General features: G+C 56.5%; 1 protein-coding gene and 1 long non-coding RNA gene across 2 annotated transcripts; one reads left to right on the top strand and one right to left on the bottom strand.

The window, feature by feature from the left end:
- Nucleotides 1-1,251: 1,251 nt before the first annotated feature.
- Nucleotides 1,252-16,768, bottom strand: LOC148106764 (uncharacterized). Its single transcript, XR_015723549.1, has 3 exons — nucleotides 16,530-16,768; nucleotides 3,185-3,340; nucleotides 1,252-2,676 (listed from the first exon to the last, which is right to left on the bottom strand). It is a non-coding gene; the product is annotated as an uncharacterized LOC148106764 (long non-coding RNA).
- On the top strand, nucleotides 3,334-15,559 carry LOC148106765 (DENN domain-containing protein 3-like). The gene is made up of 5 exons (XM_087860478.1): nucleotides 3,334-5,318; nucleotides 7,522-7,664; nucleotides 10,634-10,745; nucleotides 14,593-14,712; nucleotides 15,068-15,559. The coding sequence occupies exons 1-5, from the start codon at nucleotides 5,025-5,027 to the stop codon at nucleotides 15,557-15,559; spliced, it is 1,161 nt and encodes a 386-aa protein (XP_087716604.1). The 5' UTR covers nucleotides 3,334-5,024.
- Nucleotides 16,769-17,423: the final 655 nt, after the last annotated feature.

Here is a 17,423-nt window from a genome sequence, read left to right as displayed (position 1 = left end):
GACTGTGCGTTCAGGAATTTACTCTGATGACCCAGTCGGACACGTGCACGTATGTATGGCAGACACTGTTCACCACTGCCTTTGCTCAGGTTGTGCGTGTGACGAAGAAGAGAGCATGCCAGCTGTCCCTCGGTAGGGCTGTTACTGCGTCGTCCCCGTGTGGCACCATACAGCTGTGACAGGGAATCAGCCACCCCATATGCTGAAGTGGAGAAAAAAGCTAGTGGAACCAGTAAAAGGAGATGATTGTATGTAGGGGGACAAATCATATTGATATATACGCACATAAGAAACGGGAAGGCTGTAATCTCCGCTGTGCATAGTATTACCCACCCTTTCGTGGAATTAGGGGGAAGGCCTTTCCTTTCTGTTCTTATGTATTTTATTCTTCCTGTATTGTCGTTAGCTTTTAACATGAGACTGTATTGCTTATCCAACCAGAAAAGACGCAAGGACATACGTTCAGTGGAAAAACAGATGTGAGATGTATGGCCAAATGCCAAGTTGGCTGAATTTAGGCCATCTTACTTTAAGGGACTAGATAAATGGCGGGGGGCGAGAGGTAGTCTCCTGCCGTTAGCATGATGACCGCATTCCCTTCAGCATCCGGACTGCTGCGCTCTAAGAGGTCGCGGAGCGCGAGGATGTGAATGGATGAGCAACCTCCGCTGAGAGCCGTCGGCTGGCTGAATGTGGGGACACAGAGAGACCACACAGTCCCCGGCCCAGCCCACCAACAGCTCTGAAGGTGATAGAGTACAACGTGGAGGGCATCAGTGCTCTAGGTGCTGAGCCAGGGCAGGGGGAGGCGGAAGGAGGTGCTCTAGGAGGTGAGGAGGGAGGAGGTGCAGGGGAGGTGGAAGGAGGTGCTGTAGGAGGTGAGGAGGGGAGGTGGAGGTGATGGAAGGAGGTGCTGTAGGAGGTGAGGAGGGAGGAGGTGAAGGGGAGGTGGAAGGAGGTGCTGAGGGAGGTGAGGAGGGGAGGTGGAGGTGGTGGAACGAGGTCTGTAGGAGGTGAGGAGGGAGGAGGTGCAGGAGAGGTGGAAGGAGGTGCTGTAGGTGGTGAGGAGGGGAGGTGGAGGTGATGGAAGGAGGTGCTGTAGAAGGTGAGGAGGGGAGGTGGAGGTGATGGAAGGAGGTGCTGTAGGAGGTGAGGAGGGGAGGTGGAGGTGATGGAAGGAGGTGCTGTAGGAGGTGAGGACGGGAGGTGAAGGTGATGGAAGGAGGTCCTGTAGGAGGTGAGGAGGGGAGGTGGAGGTGGTGGAAGAAGGTGAGGAGCCAGGGGCTTGATGGTCTAGAAGAGGCGCCTTGTCCTGGCTGCAGGTGAGGAAAGTCTCCCTCCAGTGGGGGTGGAGGGGGCATCCCTGGTGAAGAGGAGGAGTGGAGAGGGGGTGAGCATGAGTCCGGCGGAGTGGAGAGCAGGGAAAAAGCACAGCGTTGGACCATGGGCGCTTGTGTCTGGAGACCGAGAGGTTCAGCGGGGCACGGCTTTGGGGGCACCCTGGCTTTGGAAGCAGGCTGGCCTGCTGCTCAGGCGTACGATGCAGGTCGTCGTCCTGCCCTGTGACGTAGCACACATGTGCCACATACATGGAATACGTGGTAATAACGGTAATGTATGGAAACAGATTCCATTTTCATTCTGGTGGAGGGACAGAGATGGTGTGTGAGGCTGGTTTGGACCCATCGAAGGGTCTGCAGGGATAAAAAGCTGGTGCCAGTGGCAGGAGTCACCGCCCGTTGGGGCAGGTGATGAGGTCACATGTGTTCTGTTTTTAAGATTTTTATTTATTTATTTGTTTATTTGTTTATTTATTTATTTATTTATTTATTTATTTATTTATTTATTTATTTGAGAGAGAGTGAACACAGCGGGGAGGGGAGAGGCACAGAGGGAGAGGGAGAAGCAGGCTCCCCGCTGAGCAGGGAGCCGGACCTGGGGCTCCATCCCAGGACCCTGAGATCATGACCTGAGCCGAAGGCAGACACTTCACCGACTGAGCCACCCAGGTGCCCCCCCTTTGTGAGAGTGGACAGTGCGGGTCGGGCGCCCTGGGCCGGGCGGGAGGAGGCGATGCCATTCTCATGGCAGAACCCTTGAAGGATTAGTTTGTGGAGTCTGTAGCTGCTCTAAGTCCCAGGGTGGGTGGCTGCTTGGTCTGCAGGTGCGCAGCTGGGCTGGCACTGGGGCTGCTTTCAGAGACCTTTCTGCGGTTGGTGGCTCCGAAGACCCGAGGGTCACTGTCTTTATCACAGGCAAGCATATGGGCGGAAGCTTGGGTTTTAGGGAAATCAGCAGGAGCTTAATTTTTGAAGCTGTGAGTTTAAGGGACCCGCCAGGTATGTCTGGAGGCAGCTGGGTGCGGTCTGGGACTGGCAAGAGGTCTGAGCTGGCAGTGGGACTCTGGGCGCCGTCCCTAGGTGAGGACACCATGTGAGTGTGGAGACTGCCAGCCAGGCGGGGCACTTGAGGAGGGGCAAGGAGTCAGCCCTGGGGGGGTCACAGCCTGGAAGGAGGGGTCTGCCGGGGCCCTACCCAGGAGTGTCAGGGCAGAGGGGAAGAGCAGAGGGGGGTTTGCAGGCAAGGGGCCGGCTCCACGCTGTGCTCACCGATGTGATGTTTGACATGAGGAAGGAGCGGACGTGCATACTTTCATAGTTAAGTAGGTCCGAACTGCTGGATGGTGATAAGGAAAGTTTTAGAAAGGTTTTATAGAACTCAAGACGTGGTTTCCTTTCATGCCTGATACACAAAGATGTAAACATTATCCAGTACTATGGATTTCCCATGTTTGGTCTTTGTTCCCACTGGTACTAAACTTTTTTCCAAATATAAAGAAATTATTGCCTGAATTTAAATTATACAGAATAAAAATAAGCTTTTTGAGTTTAGAGAGTGTATTTACTGATGGGAGTTCCTTGTATGAATCCTCTCAAGGGTAAGAGTTCCCCTTTGGCTCCACGATTCTTACTGAAACGGTGATGCTGGCTGTCCCTTCCCTGCCGGTGACAATTCCATTTCTCCTGGTGACAACGATGTCCTTCCTCATGCCCTCTCTGAGTCCCTCAGAGATCTTTGATTCCGCGCAGCCCACCCCACCCCGGCGTCCTCCCACCTTCCCACATGCTTGCCACCCAGCGAATCCTGCCCTTGACTTCTGTTTCTCCACTAGCTTGGAGCTGACCTGCCCGTTTCTCTGTCACGGCCTGTTGACCTCTTCTGGGAGCTCGGGGAGCAGCCCGGCAACTGCCTCTGCGGAGTGGCCCGTCTCAGGCATCGTAGCTAGACAGAACGGAGGTCGGAGGCAGAGCCCGTGCTCTTCATATTATCTGGGGGAAGACTGAAAAGACAAAAGGTTTTGTAAAAATCGGGGTACCAAGTTAAAGTTCGAAAGTGTTCAGGCTGAACGACCCTGTTGTGTAGACCTGGGGTGACCGTTTGGTTGCTGGAGGAAGGGTGTGTCTCTTCTCTCTGAGGCCGGCAGTCCTTCTTCTCACCCCTCGGTCCGTGTCCCCAGGTCAGTGGCAACAGGACCACTGGCATGGGGCATGACGCCGGCACCCCATCTGTACTGGGCTGGACAGTATGCGGCCCCCCCCAACCTGGGAGGGCACTGGGGCCTCTGGTGTGGGGGCTGGGGTTGAGCCTTTGACCTGCGACCTTGCCCCCTTGAGAGGGAAGCTCAGGGATGCGGCGTTCGCTGCTGCAGTCCAAGCAGAGCTGGATGTGAACTGAGGTCTGCCTGTCAGTCCTGGGCTGGCAACTGCCGGGCTGTGTGCCCAGGGGCAGCCGGAGAGCCAGACCCTGTGCTGTGGGTGACTTGCCTGAACGCATGGCCTGATGGGTCCCTAAAAGCAGCTTCTGTGCCGTCCTTCCTGTCCTGGGCCATTGGTGGGTGAGGCCACACACACACGTGGGTGCGGAACCGGCACTCTGGCGGGTCGAAGGGGAACAGAGCGACAGTGGGTGCTTGGACAGAAGGCGCACAGCGGAGCAAGGGTGAGCGCTGTTGGCTTACTCGTATTACTCCCTTTAGGTGTCCCTGAAGCAGGGGGTCAGCAGCCCCTCTTCTCTCGATCTGGAGGTCCTGTCGGTTTTTGTGCCTCCTTTCGTCAGTAAGGATGACAGTCAGACGGCTGGCGCCCCCTCTGCGACTCTGAGCAAGACCAGAAGGCGCTCCTTCAGAAAGAAGAGGGACAAGCCCAAAACGGAGCCCTGGAAGGGCCTCCCTCCTGAAGACATTAGTGTCCCCAACGGTGTGGACCTGCTTGGCCTGCCTCAGCTCTGCTTCCCAGGTATCCCCCGCCCTGCTTTCCCAACTCCCCCACGGTGCTTTCTAGAAACCAAGTCAAGAAAGGGTGACAGACGGGGGGCTGGTTACCCCTGGCAGCCCCGAGGCCAAACTGCAGGTCTCAGTTCTCTTAATCTTGGGGGTTTGGGAGCTGAAGGACGTGCAGCCCAATAGTGCAGCCCCCATGTTTTGGAGAGCGAATCCCAGATGAAGGGCTGTCGGGATCGCCAGCACGGTTGGTAGAGGTGCTTTCCAAGGATTTTCACTTCTGATTGACAGGCCCGTCTTCCAGAGGTCCGGCCGGTGGGTCAGGATGAGTCCAGTTAGCCTGCAGCATCTCCCCCCAGAGTGCACTTCCGCCGGGCTCCCTGGCCCCTGTTTTCTGGGGACCCCGGGGCCTGCAGCCCGGGCTCGCATGCTTTCCCTACCTGGCCTGTTCCCGGCAGTGGGTGGCCCTCATGTTTTCCACTGGTCTTTGAGAAACGCTGAGTGGCTGGTGTAGAAGACTCAGACTAGGGACTTCCCGTCCGTCATTCCCTGTCTGGGAGGTTCCATCGGGAATGGCTGCTGTCTCCCGGTCTCAGGGATTACAACCCGGGGACAGCTGGGACAACCCCTGCACCTGCCATGCTCAGAAACGGTCGCCTCCCCCAGGCACACCCCAGAGGGTTTGTCTGCGGTTGTTCTTATGTTCCTTCGCTAAATTCTGCAGAGCACAGAGGGTGGCTGAGAAATGGGCACCCACGGAGGGACGGAGGGGGCCACGGCTGGCTGGCGGCCCGACCCCCCAAGTGCCACAGCTGGCAGGGCGAGGACAGGTTCTGTAGGCCGCAAAGTGGGCTCACGGAGAGCCCAGCCTCGGAGGTGGATGCCACGGGGCCGTGCCGAGATTTCCTCTTTCTCTACCCGCAGGGGGCGTGTACGTGGCCTCCAAACCGAAGGAGGACTGTGTCCACTTCCTGGTGCTGACCGATGTCTGTGGGAACAGAAGTATGCCGTGGTTGCCCAGTACTCCCGACCCCTGCACGTACGTGACTGCCGTGAATTCCCTCTGAAATCTGCTGGTGTTTATTTTTGCTGAAACACGCTTCCCGCAATCACCACGATTGTAATCATTTTAGCGTGTGTGGGTCAGTGGCACTAAGTACACTCCCGCTGGCGGGCAGCCCCTGCCACGTCTGGTTGCAAAAGACATTCATCACCCCGGAAGTCCCGCCCCTGGCCCCCGGCCCCCCGTTCTGCCCACATGGGTTTGCCTGCTTCGGACACCTGGTGTCAGTGGACTCAGGCTGCATGTGGCTTCTGTGTCTGGCTTCGTGCACTCAGTGGATGGGGTCAGAGTTCATCCACGTTGGGGCAGCAGCACCTCTGTCCTTACGGCCGAGTCCTACCGCCCAGTGTATGTGAGCCACAGCTTGTTTCCCACATGTCCGTGGAGGGACATTTGTGTTCTTGTATGCGGGGTGACGGCTTTGGGCCTCCAGAGCATGACTTGGCCCTCCCCCGCCCGGCAGGGCCACGAGTGCGAGCCAGCCGGCCCCTGGAGGTCGCAGGGGCCGCTGTGCACCTGAAGAGGCAGGGTGACCCACGGCCTGTGTCCAGAGGGTTTCCAGAAGCAGCAGTGCTTTACCCTGGGGAAGTCCAGGAATCCCACACCGAGGGGGCGGTGGCTGCCCGGTTGTTCCTCCCCACTCTGCCGTCAGAGGCTGGGCCAGGTGTGCTGGGAGAATTATCCCTAAGTGTCACGGCATAAGGCTCAACTCGATGGGCTCTGTCCCTTCACGCCTGTGGATGTGCCTCGGAAACCTATGGGAGTCCAGCATTCTGCTGATGTCTGAGTGCGCGACCTCCGTGTCTGGACTAGGCGTCCCCTGGACCCCTGGACTAGGGTGGGCAGTGGGCAGCGCGGGGAGGCCACCCCTCATGGCCGTGTGTGCGGGCTGCTGGGCCTGCGGTGTTGGCGGCCTGCCTGCTTGCCTGGGTTAGGTAGGGGTGGGAGACGAGCCGGGGGCCGAGTTCCTGCCCCTCCCTGGCCAGCGCTTCCGGCAGAGACAGGATGGGAGGCTGGATTATTCAGGAAGGTGCTTGGGAGCCTGTCTGTGAAGTGATCGCTATGAGAAGTACATGTTATTTCTCTTATCCTTAAATACATTTTAAAAAGGTCACAGCCTCTGCTTTGCCTGTGACTCCCCCACTACACCTGGCTGCTGGGGTGTGCGTGACCCCTCGCCCATCCTCTCAGTGCCTGCGTGGTTTCGGGGTGACTCTGGGCCCTACATGCTGGCCTCCCCACCTCCCCTCGTGCCCAGTGACCAGCCACGCCCTGTCCTGCACTCCTGTCTTTCCGTGGACTGCACGCGCAGCCCCGCCCGGAGTGCAGACGGCACTGTGGTCCTCATATGCCAGCTGCCCGTGTGCTCAGCCCGGTGCCGACGACCCTCCTGCACAGTCGTTCATTTAATCCACAGCGAACGGGGCTGGGAACTCTCAGCATCATCCCCGTTTTACCGCTGAGGGAGCAGGCAGTCGCACAGGGAGGTGAGGGGACTTGCCTGGGGGCCCAGCACACTGACTTGAGGGCCTTGGTTCAATGTTGGTGGGTAGACGAATGGCGTGCCCACTGCTTGCCGGGCTCTCCCCCTGTCTTGCAAGACCCTCGCGTTCACACCATCCCCAGGTGGAGCTGTTATCACGGTCCGCCATCCCTACTGAAAAACCCCAAACAACCTTCCACGGGGGCCAGACTGTGGCCCTCAGTGATGCGCCACTCGTAAGCTCTGCAGTGGTCTGTGCCTTCTGGAATCTCGGTGCCGGTACTTTTCTCCAGCTGAGAACACCCCCTCCCCCGCCAGCACACACACATATGGCCCAGTGCTGGAGCTTTTTTCCTGTGTAAGCAGAGCCCATGGCCCCTTCTGTGTCTTACTGTGTTCTCACTGTGTTCCCATCTGGGGTCGGGACGTGTCATTGTCTCTGCCACCTCAGCACATCACACACTGGGGGAGGGGGGCATCTGCGAGGACTGGGACTCCCAGTGACACAGGGGGGACATCCACGCTGACTGGGACTTGCGGTGACACCGGAGGGGGCGCCAGCCGGGTGGGGGGGGAGCAGGATGCTGTCTGGGCCCCTGCCCTCTCGCTTCTGTCTGCAGAGGCCCACACTGCTGAGGATAGAAGCTGGGACCAGCTGGATCGGAGGGTGACACGGGCCTGTTGCTTTCTCTCCAGGACGAGTCGTGTTTCTACAACGGCAAGGCGCACTGGGAGCCATCCTGGCCGACCGCGGGCGTGGCTGGCTGCTTCGGACCGTTCGCGGTGTGCGTGGTCTCCAAGCTCCCCTACTACAACGCCCTCAAGGACTGCCTGTCCTGGTGAGCCCGTGCGGTGCCCGCGTGTCTGCGAGGCCATGCCTGGCGCTGGCGGTGGTGGGCGGGCTCTGGTTTGGTGACGGGAGCTCCCGTGAAGGCCCAGAGGCTTCTCGAGGCGGTAGCCTGTGGGGAAGGTCTGCCAGACAAGGGAAGATGAAACCAAACTGTGGGAAGTAAAATTAGTATGGAGGATTTTATGTTGTTTGGTTTTTTAAAAAAGATGTCCATCAGAAATAGCTCTTCTCCTGTTATCTGAGAAAATCAGGCTGCCGCTGCTGTCAGTCCTGTTAAGTTCATGACAGTTAACGAATTATCTTTTCTTGGGGTGGAATCTTGAAGTGCCTTAATGCTGATGATATTGAGTAGAAAGCCTGAGGACGTAGAGAAGTTTTGAAAACTCTAGAGAGAATCGCGTCGGGCGCACTTGCCGCCTGTCGTCGGGGGATGATTGTGGCGTGTGGACACGGTCCATCCCCCGGCCACACGCGCCCTGGCCGCCTGGTTTTCGTTCTCACCAAGTTCTAGTCTTGGAATTCTCAGTGGTTTGGTTAACGACAGAGGCGGCCAACGGAGGTTTGCCTTAATGCTGTAATACCCACCCTCCACCCCTGGCAAGTCGCAGACTTCTGGAAAGACCATCATTTTGGTTCTCACACTGTGGTCAGAGGGATGAGCAGGAATCCTTCCTGACCAAACTCACCACCTTCGGAGCTCAAGTTCCAGCACCTTAATGTTTTAGTTTTCAAAATGTGGCTGGTGTTTGCCCATAGTTTGGGTCTAGCCCGCGTTTTATTGCCCCCGACACAGAACAGAGCGCTCGCCGGGTCTCCCTCCGGGACTGCGTGCTCAGTAGGGCATGGCTGCCCGGGCGTGGGCAGTGATAGGATGATAAATTAGGACAGGGTCCCTTTTCGTTAATTAACTGGTAATCTTCAGCACCTGAGGGTAGGTGGCTTGTGCACCCATCTCGTTTCCTCTTCTGTGAATTGGGGGTGGTGATGCCACCCTTTCTCGAACGGAACAGGTTCGGGCCTGCGGGGAGGACAGCACCTGCTTCACTTTCTCGGCCTTTGTACGCGTGATCATTCACGTGTGACTGGCAACAAATACCATCCTGCTAGACGTTAATGCAAAGGAACATTTAACTCGAAAAACGTGTTCAGTTTCCCTGCTCCTCGAGTTTTCTGTCTCCTGATGGTCGTTGCTAAATGACCCGAACTAGAAAACAGAAAAACAGATGACAGAAATGCAAAAGGCAGTTTATAAATACAGATTTATAGATTTTTAAAATCTGTTTTTCTGCTATAATGGTGGCGTGTAAACTAGGCCTCTGTGTGGACAGAAATTGGGAGAGAATGCTTAGTTGTATTTGGGGAATTAGATTATGGAGAGTCTGGTTTTTTTTTTTTTTTAACTCGATACTATTCTTTGACAATAATTAAAATATGGAAGAATATTGAATTATCTCCATTTCCTGACACTAACTTCAGGAAGAGCTATTATTATTTTTAAAGATTTATTCATTTATTATTTTTAGAGAGAGAGCAGGGAGGAGGGACAGAGGGAGAGAGAGAGAGAATCCCAAGCAGGATCCATGCTGAGTGCAGAGCCTGACACGGGCTTGATCTCATGACCCTAAGATCGCGACCTGAGCTCCAATCAAGAGTCAGATGCTTAACCGACTGCGCCACCTAGGCGCCCTGACTGACCCCAGGCGGACTTATGATTTGTTACTTAAAGTAACAGCGTAAGCGCTTGGCTTGCGGGACACGCGTGGGCTCTGCTGTGGCCCTGCTGTGGCGAGTGAGGCCGGGGACCGCCCCAGGGCACAGAGGTGGGGTTTCCAGGGCAGTTGGCTGAATTTTGCCTAATGTAGACACCATGTCACCACCACTGCCATTAAGACAGAGAACATTTTCACCACGCCCCAAAGTTCCCTTACACCCTGTGGTCTCTTCCCAGCCGCCTGCCCCCAGGCACCTGCTGGTCCATCATGCGTTTCAGTCACTTGCCGCTGTGCCTTGAGCAACGCGGTTTGAACTGTGCGCGTCCACGTACACCTGGATTTTTTTCAACAAATACAGTACAGTCCTGTATATGTATTTTCTCTTCCTCAGGATTTTCTTAAAAACATTTCCTCTTTTCTAGCTTACTTTATTCTAAGAATACAGGATATAATGCATATTACATGCAGAATACCTGTTAATCGATCATTCGTGTCGTTGGTAAGGCTTTAGGTCAGCAGCGGGCTATCAGCAATTAAGTTTTTTGGGGGTTGAGAAGTTCTATGCAGGTTTTCAACTGCGTGGGGGAGAGCACCTTTAACCCCTCACATTGTTCAAGGGCCAACCGTACTTCAAAAGTCAGAATGCATTTGGGAAACAAACGTGGCCAAGCACTTTCCTTTGAGATGTTTACTCGCTGCTGAAGTATGACCCAGACAGAAAATTGCATGAATTCCAGCTGTGTAACCAGCACTCACAGCAAGAAACAGAACATGACCAGCCCCCATCCCCCCACGCCCCACCTCTCCTGTGCCCCCCTGCAGGCAGGTCCTGACCCTGGGCAGCCTCACCTTGCCATCTGAGGCCTAGGGTTGTCGTCAGTGTCCTCCCGCCACCTCCCCCGCCCCCAGCCTGGAAGGCCCTGGGGCTGCCGGCACTGGCAGACAGGTCAGTGCTGATTAGAAATGCTAAGATGTCCTCCAGTCCCCTTCATGTCACTGCAATGTTGTGTAATCGTTCTTTCTGATGGCTGAGTAATATTCCATTGTGACGGGTAGTAAGGAGGGCACGTATTGCATGGAGCACTGGGTGTTACACGCAAGTAATGAATCATGGAACTTTACATCAAAAACTAAGGATATACTGTATGGTGACTAACATAATAAAAAATTATTATAAAAAAAGAAATGCTAAGATGACAATTGGATACTCATACTTATTTTGTGATTTGATTTTTTTTTATTTTAGTTTATTGACTCATCTGAAGCTCTGTAAAGATTTTGAAGTTGACAATCACATAAAAGATTTTGCTGCAAAACTGTCTTTGACACCTAGCCCGCCGCCTGGACCGCTTCATTTGGTCATTAAATCTGGAATTTTGTCTTTTCTTTATGAATAGTAAAAGTCCTATGTCGACGATGGTTTTAATGTTTTAAACTGTTTCTTACGTTCCAGGGTGTTTAAATTACGCTTCTCAGGTTCCTTACAGAATCATCTAATTACGCTGTTTCTAGAGATGCGTTTGCCGGGCAGCCTGTGATACGTGGTGTGGAGCTGGTGATGGGCCCCCTTAGTGCTTAACACACCGGCTCATTTGGTTTATTTGTCTGGAATATTGGGTATTGTATTAAACTGATTCATGTTTTCTCCTGTCCGGGGTGATTAATGAAAAGTACCTGGCTTCCTATTTTTTGGTTTTTCCCAGTGCCACCGTGTTGTTGAATAAGTGGCCAAGCGTTTCCGTGGGTCTGGGTTCCCTGGCACGCTCATCCTGAGATGTTGTTGGCTCTTTCACCACTTGAGGGTTTCGGGCTAAGGACAGTTGCAGAAAGGCAGCCCACGTTCCCCCTTTGCCGAGTAATGGGCCAAGACGGCTGAGCTGTGATGACACCTGTCTGGCCTGGCATCTTCCAGACTGACGCAACCACCGGGCATTTCCTCGTTCTCAAACAAGCACCTGCCAGATTAGTGTCTGGAAGAAAGTCATAGATGTCGACTCTGCTTCACTCAGTCCTTTCTGGAAGCTTAGACATAGAGATCTCGGTTCTCTACGTATTGATTATTATTCACAGTTGAAAAATTAATTTTATTTCGCAGGAGACATGTGATCATGAACTTAAAATGTATATTTTTAATATCACACTACAGTGTGTGGGATGGGGGAGGGAACCCTGCCAGATGCATTCCAGGCCCAGAGACAGAGCAAGTTGCCCCAGGACCTTGGTTCCGCTCCCAGAAACCTTTGTAGGGACGTTTATTGGGTTCTTGTTTTGTGCAAGGCTCTCATCTTTATTATGTGGATAATTGGTATTTTTTTATGGTTCAGTGAAGTCATCAAAGTTTCTGTTCTTGCTCTAATCACTCAACAAGTGTTCCCTGAGGACCGGCTAAGCAGTGAACAAAGCCGAGTTCAGGGCAGTTTGAGGGTTAATAACCGTATGTACTATGTTCCGCCTTTGAGCATGAGTAATGCACGAACCGCACCCATACCCATCTTCTGTACCTCGGAGTCTTGGATGAGCTCACATTTGGTTCTCCGACTTTTACCACCCCCGTGAGAAAGTTTCCTGGGGGTCGTTCTTGATGCCTCTTCTCTTCACCCCTGCATTCCATCCATGGCTCATCCCTGACCGGCCAGCTCCCGGCGTTTGCCTCTAGTTGGCCACGGCCACCACCCCACGCAGGGCCACTGGGTCCCACCTGCATGACTTGGGGAGCCATTGGTCTGGCCACGTCCATTCTTGACCCTTCATTCAGTTCATCCTTTGCATAGTGGCTGCAGGGACTGTTAACATCTATCCATTGGACTCTCCTCTTGTGCGTAAAAGCCCACAATGGCTTCTCGCTGCGTAGCTGCCGCAGTCCTGCATCCCTAGCCCCTGTATCAGTGTCCTGCTCTGTCTCATGTCCTCACTCCCTTGCTGACTGTTGTCCAGCCACACTGGATTTCCCTCAGTCCCTCGCAGGTGCTGCCCCCAGGCCCTTGCATATGCTGTTCCTGGAAGTCAGGTTCTTCGGGATGGCCTCTGTGTGACCTCCCACCAGTCTCTCTGTGCCCTGCTCCCTTCCTGCAGAGCCCAGCATGGTCTGCAGTTAGGGCCCGCACACGTGTGTGTTTTGTTCAATGTCCATCTTCTCCATCGGCCTCCAAGCTGCATGAGGAAAAGGCCCCGTTCAGAGCTGTGTTTGCGACGCTGTTACCATGCCTGCTGCTCCCACAGCTGTCGAGTGAATGAATGAACGGATGGGTCGTGTTTCGGCGTTAGCCTGTCCTGTTCACAGAGCAGGGCCTGCGTCTTGGTTCTTGCGCATTTGTCCGAATGAGCCGAGTCTGGCTCAGACTAGCCGCTGTGATCCCCCTCGTGCGGCCTCACCAGCTCTGGGGTCCTCATTGATACGTGGCCCTGACCCATCTTTGGGAGTGTTGAACCACTGTGGCTGTTCCTTGTTTTGGAAAAACGCAAGGCCAAGGTTCTTCTCTAACCCCGGAGCCGATTCAGCATGGAATTCCAGAACCCACTACAAGCAAACATTGATGGAGAGGCTGTGTAGCTAGTGGTCAGGAGCTGTGGTTCCTGTGAATCAAGCGTGTGGGCGCCGGGTGGGGCATCTCCTGTCTGCGTCAGGGGCGGTGGCGCCCAGCCTCCACCAGGCCTGGCTCAGTGCCCTTTCGCGGACGGCGCCTGGACCACCAGCCCGAGAGCAGCAGACACCCGCGTCCCTGGGCCCGCTCTGCCGCTTCTCTGCCCACCAGCGGGTCTGATTTTACGTGCTTTCAGAGCATGGCCAAGTCGCTGGGTGTGCACGCGAAATGCGCCTTTTCCGTCTCACTCTACCGGACTCACTTCCTGTGTTGCTTTGTGTGTGGATCCTATTGTCTGCGTGGGGCTACAGTCAAAGCTGAACTTTGGAAAGTGTTTCCCCGAAATCTCTCTCCCTCCTCAGTCTCTTCACCTGAGAGGTGGGGTGGACAGCAGAGCCCAGCTCAGAGGGTGTGGATCTCACGCACGTGAGGTCGCTGGCATCCCGGGGGCCCAACAGCGTCCCTGGTAGAATGACTGGTGTTTGTATTAGTTTCTACCTGTAGTTGGGAAGCTGGTCGATACGTTTATTTTTTGAAATATTGAGGGGAATTTTTCATATAAACTTTACAATGATTCATAGTTCATCACCGCTGGGAGCATGTAACTCTGCTCTACCGTGTTTTGTTTTAAATAAAAAGGATGTTACTGTCCACACAGCGCGTCCGCCTTGATTCTGATGTGTCTTGCTTCTGTGGGCCAGTGGGTGACAAGACGGTGCCGTCGGGGGGCCCTTGCAGAAAGAAGGCTTCTCCTGCCCTCAGGTTCTTTGCACGAGCGTTCACGCAGAGCCGTGGTGATGCAGGTGTGAGCACGTGTGGAACGCGAACATTTGTTCTCCAGCCAGTGCTCCGCATCTCTCCGTGTGTCCTCCTTCCACACTTTTCCTGGCGGGAGCTTCTCTGTGCTCAGATTCGAATCTTCTCTGTGCTTGTGGCCCGGTGCTCCTCACACTTGGGTCACTCCGTTCTGCTGGTCCCCAGGGCTCCAGGGACCATCCTGGGTGCCCCCCAAAAGGCTGACACCCACGGTCAGGAACGAACTTGCCAATGAGCTGGAAGGCTTCTCGGTGGAGGGGCCCCTACCGTCCCCCTCCGTCTACCGCGTCCTTTTACACAGAAGGGGCATTCTGCAGATACTGAATTTGAATCAAAGTGTAATTTTGAGATACCATCATTGAGAAAAATAAAGTCTTTCTCAGCGATTTCTTAAAGTGCATGTCTTTAAAGAGCTTTGACAATTACGTTGAAAATACTAAGAGAATTTGTAATATGCAGTAAGTGTCTGAGATTAACCCGATCGTGTTTGACTTAGAACCTGTGCTGATCGGGACAGATGTCCAGGTGTCAGTTTATCTTTGCCGATGGGCAGTCTGCTAATGAAGTAAAGAGTTTAGGGAAGTTTGGCCGAAAAAGACATTCAGTACTTGATTCACGTCTGAGCCTTGCTCAGCAATTCTGTGTGTCTCTGGACTGTTTGGTTCTGTGACATATACGGGGATAGCGTGAGTCTTCAAACACGTATCCTAGGTCAGACACCCTCGGTGCCAGAAAGGAGAGTCTCAGTGCATTTCGGCCTCTGCTGGGAGCGGCTCTCTGAACTAATTACGGAACTTGGTTGTCACAGATATTTAACATGAAGCCACTACAGATCGTGTTTCCCTCCCGCGTGGACCCTGAGAGCCCGGTCATCGACTTGGACCTTCACCTGCCCTTGCTGTGCTTCAGGCCCGAGAAAGTGCGGCAGGTAAGCGTCCCTCCGGACCTGGGGCGTCCGTGCTGGTTGGCTTGGTGGGGCATCTAAGCTGTCATCGTCTGGAGGGTGATTCCAGGGCACGTGTGTTCCAGAACATTCCAGAATGTTCCGAATGTTCCACAACACACTGGGAATAGTTGCTTTTTGGCTTCAAGCAGACATTCAGGACTGTGCACACCATTTACAAGCAGTGCTTTTGGGGGTTAAAGGGGCTTTTGTTTTGGCAAACAGCAGGGAAACCGGGTGAGACCTAGGCTCCACGTGGTTTTGGTGGCTCATTCACACGCATGTTCAGTGCATGGCGCGTGGTCAGAGGTGTGTACACGGTGTCGTTGATCTCCCCCAGATCCTAACGTGCCTCCTCATGGAGCAGCGGATGGTGTTCTTCTCCTCCAGCTGGGCGCTGCTACCGCTGGTCGCCGAGTGCTTCCTGGCCTACCTGTACTCCCTGCAGTGGCAGCACACGTTCGTGCCCGTCTTGTCGCGCCAGATGCTAGACTTCGTCATGGCACCGGCGTCCTTCCTCATGGGCTGCCACCTCGACTACTTTGAAGAAGTCAGCAAGGTTAGGCCTTGGCCATTTGCTGTAGAATGTCAGATCCTTGTGACCCCTGCGGGGACTGGCGGAGAGGGGCTTCCAAAGGGCCCTGCAGGGAGGGCCACGTGCCCTGGCCACAGGGAGAGGGTGGGCACTCCTGTCCCTGGGGCTCGTGCTCTGGGCTCCACGCACGTGGGGTGCTGTCGCGGGTCTGCACCATCCTCCTGCAGTCCTCCGCGTGTTTTCGAGGCTGGGGGGTTCTGGGCGCCGGGACCCCATGTCACGTGCCAGTCCCCTTAAATTCCCGGGGCTCCAGCGAGGAGAGTGTGGGTGTCGGCACTGATGGAGCCTGCTAACCGGCCTGGCCGTGGCTGCTTTCTAGTTTTGTGGCCTTGAGTGAGGTGCCAGCCCTTACTGAGCCTCAGCCTCCTTGGCTCTAAAGTGGGCATGTCCTCCTGGGCCGGGCTCTGTGTGGGGACCACCCCGCACCCGCCAGCACAGGGGAAGGGCTTGGCAGACCCCAGCAGCCAGTGTCCCGGTCCAGATCTTGTGTTTCTCTGGTTAAGCTTCTGTTGTTCAGTAATGCTGTGGACCATCCTACTGGAAGACGCCCCGTCTATGGATTTCCCTCCTCCTCCTCCTTCCTCTCTCCCCCCTTTTGTTTTTGAGGCAATCCGCTGGCTCCCAAGAAAGCCAGCTGGCCTCCCCAAGCTCCCAACCTCCCTGTACGCTCCGGCCTCCAGCACCTCCGTCTCTCCGAGACCCCCGAATCCACCAACCTCCCCATCTTTCACGAAGCCCCCCAGGCCTTCTCATGTCCCCCAAACCTCCCCGTTTACCCGAGCCCTCAGCCTCCCCTCGTCCCCTGGCCTGCCGGAGCCCGCCGACCTCCCCACAAGTCCGTCCTCCACCCATCCCCGTTCTCCCAGAACCCGCCCCCTCGTCCCCCTTCCCTGGCCTCTCGTGTCCCCCCGCCGGCCTCCCCACATCACCGTCCTCCCGGAGACCGCCAGTCCGCCCCACATCTCCCGACCTGCCCGCGCCCCGGTCCTCCCCACAGCGCAGTCCTCCCCGGGCCCCTCCGTCGTCCTCCCCACTTCTCCGGCCTCCCCACATCCTCGGCCTCCCGAGCCCCGCGCGGGAGGGGCCCGTCTCCGCCATATCCGCCGCGCGGACCGGCTCCTTGGCCCCGCTCGGCCCTGCCAACCCCCAGCTCCAGGAGCCGGCCCGCCCGCCCGCGTCCCGGCCCCCTCCCCAGGCCCGCACTCACTCGGACCGCGCGGGGCGCCGGGAGGCGAGGGCAGACCACTGCGAGGCGGCGCCGCGAACCGACGGGCGGCCCTCCCTCCCACGCCTCACGCCGCGGGCGCACAGCCGTCCCGGCCCGGCGGCGGCAGCGGTGGCAGCGGGCTTGCACCCTCGGGGCCGTGCTGCGTCCGTCGGCGCGGGCCGCGCGTGCGCGGCGACCGGCTGAGCCGGGCTTCACCGCCAAGGCGCGCGCCTGGCCGAGTCCCCGCACCGATCTTTGCCCCCCCGCTGGGAGGACCGGGCATGCGCCCCGCGGCCCGCGCATGCCCTGCACGCCACGGGGCTCCGCTCCCGAGACCGCGCCGGACAGTCGCGCCGGGAATTCAGGACGGCAAGGGACTGAGCGCGCATGTGGTGGCCGAGTCCGGGAAAGCCTCGGCGGGGGCCGGGAGGGGCGGCCCGCCGAGCTGAGGTCCCGGGGCTCCCACTGGCGGCACTCTGGGCCGGCGGGGCTGGACCGACCTCGGGGAAGCCCTCCCACCCGCTGCCCTGCCCCCCGCAGCCCGGACGCGGCCCCTTTGCAGGGCCGCCCTAGCCCGCCGCCCTGCAGCCCAGCCCCAGGGCCGGAACCCGCGCAGTCGAGCCCCGCAGTGGGCCGGGGCCTGGCCCGAGTCCTCGCGCGTGTCTTCGCCAGGCTTCCTGCCCACCCCGAGGAGTTAGGTGTCCCAGGCCCCTCTGCACACAGGAGAGTGAGGCTCAGGGGTGTGTTCCGTGGCATCACAGCTAATGCTGGGCTGTACTTAGATTGAACCCTGGAAGACGGCCTGAAAGAGGCTGTGGGAGGCGGCTGGAGGTAGACAGATGTGGGGCCTGCGCGCTGGTCTCAGGGCTGGAGACAGAAGAGGAGGACCCCGGG

This window comes from Ursus americanus, unplaced genomic scaffold (genome assembly GCF_024610735.1).
Source record: "Ursus americanus isolate L20-20 unplaced genomic scaffold, mUrsAme1.1.p SCAF_65, whole genome shotgun sequence".
Classification (NCBI taxonomy): domain Eukaryota; kingdom Metazoa; phylum Chordata; class Mammalia; order Carnivora; family Ursidae; genus Ursus; species Ursus americanus.
Note: the sequence above shows the minus strand (reverse complement) of the source record. Positions and strands in the feature narration are given on the sequence as shown.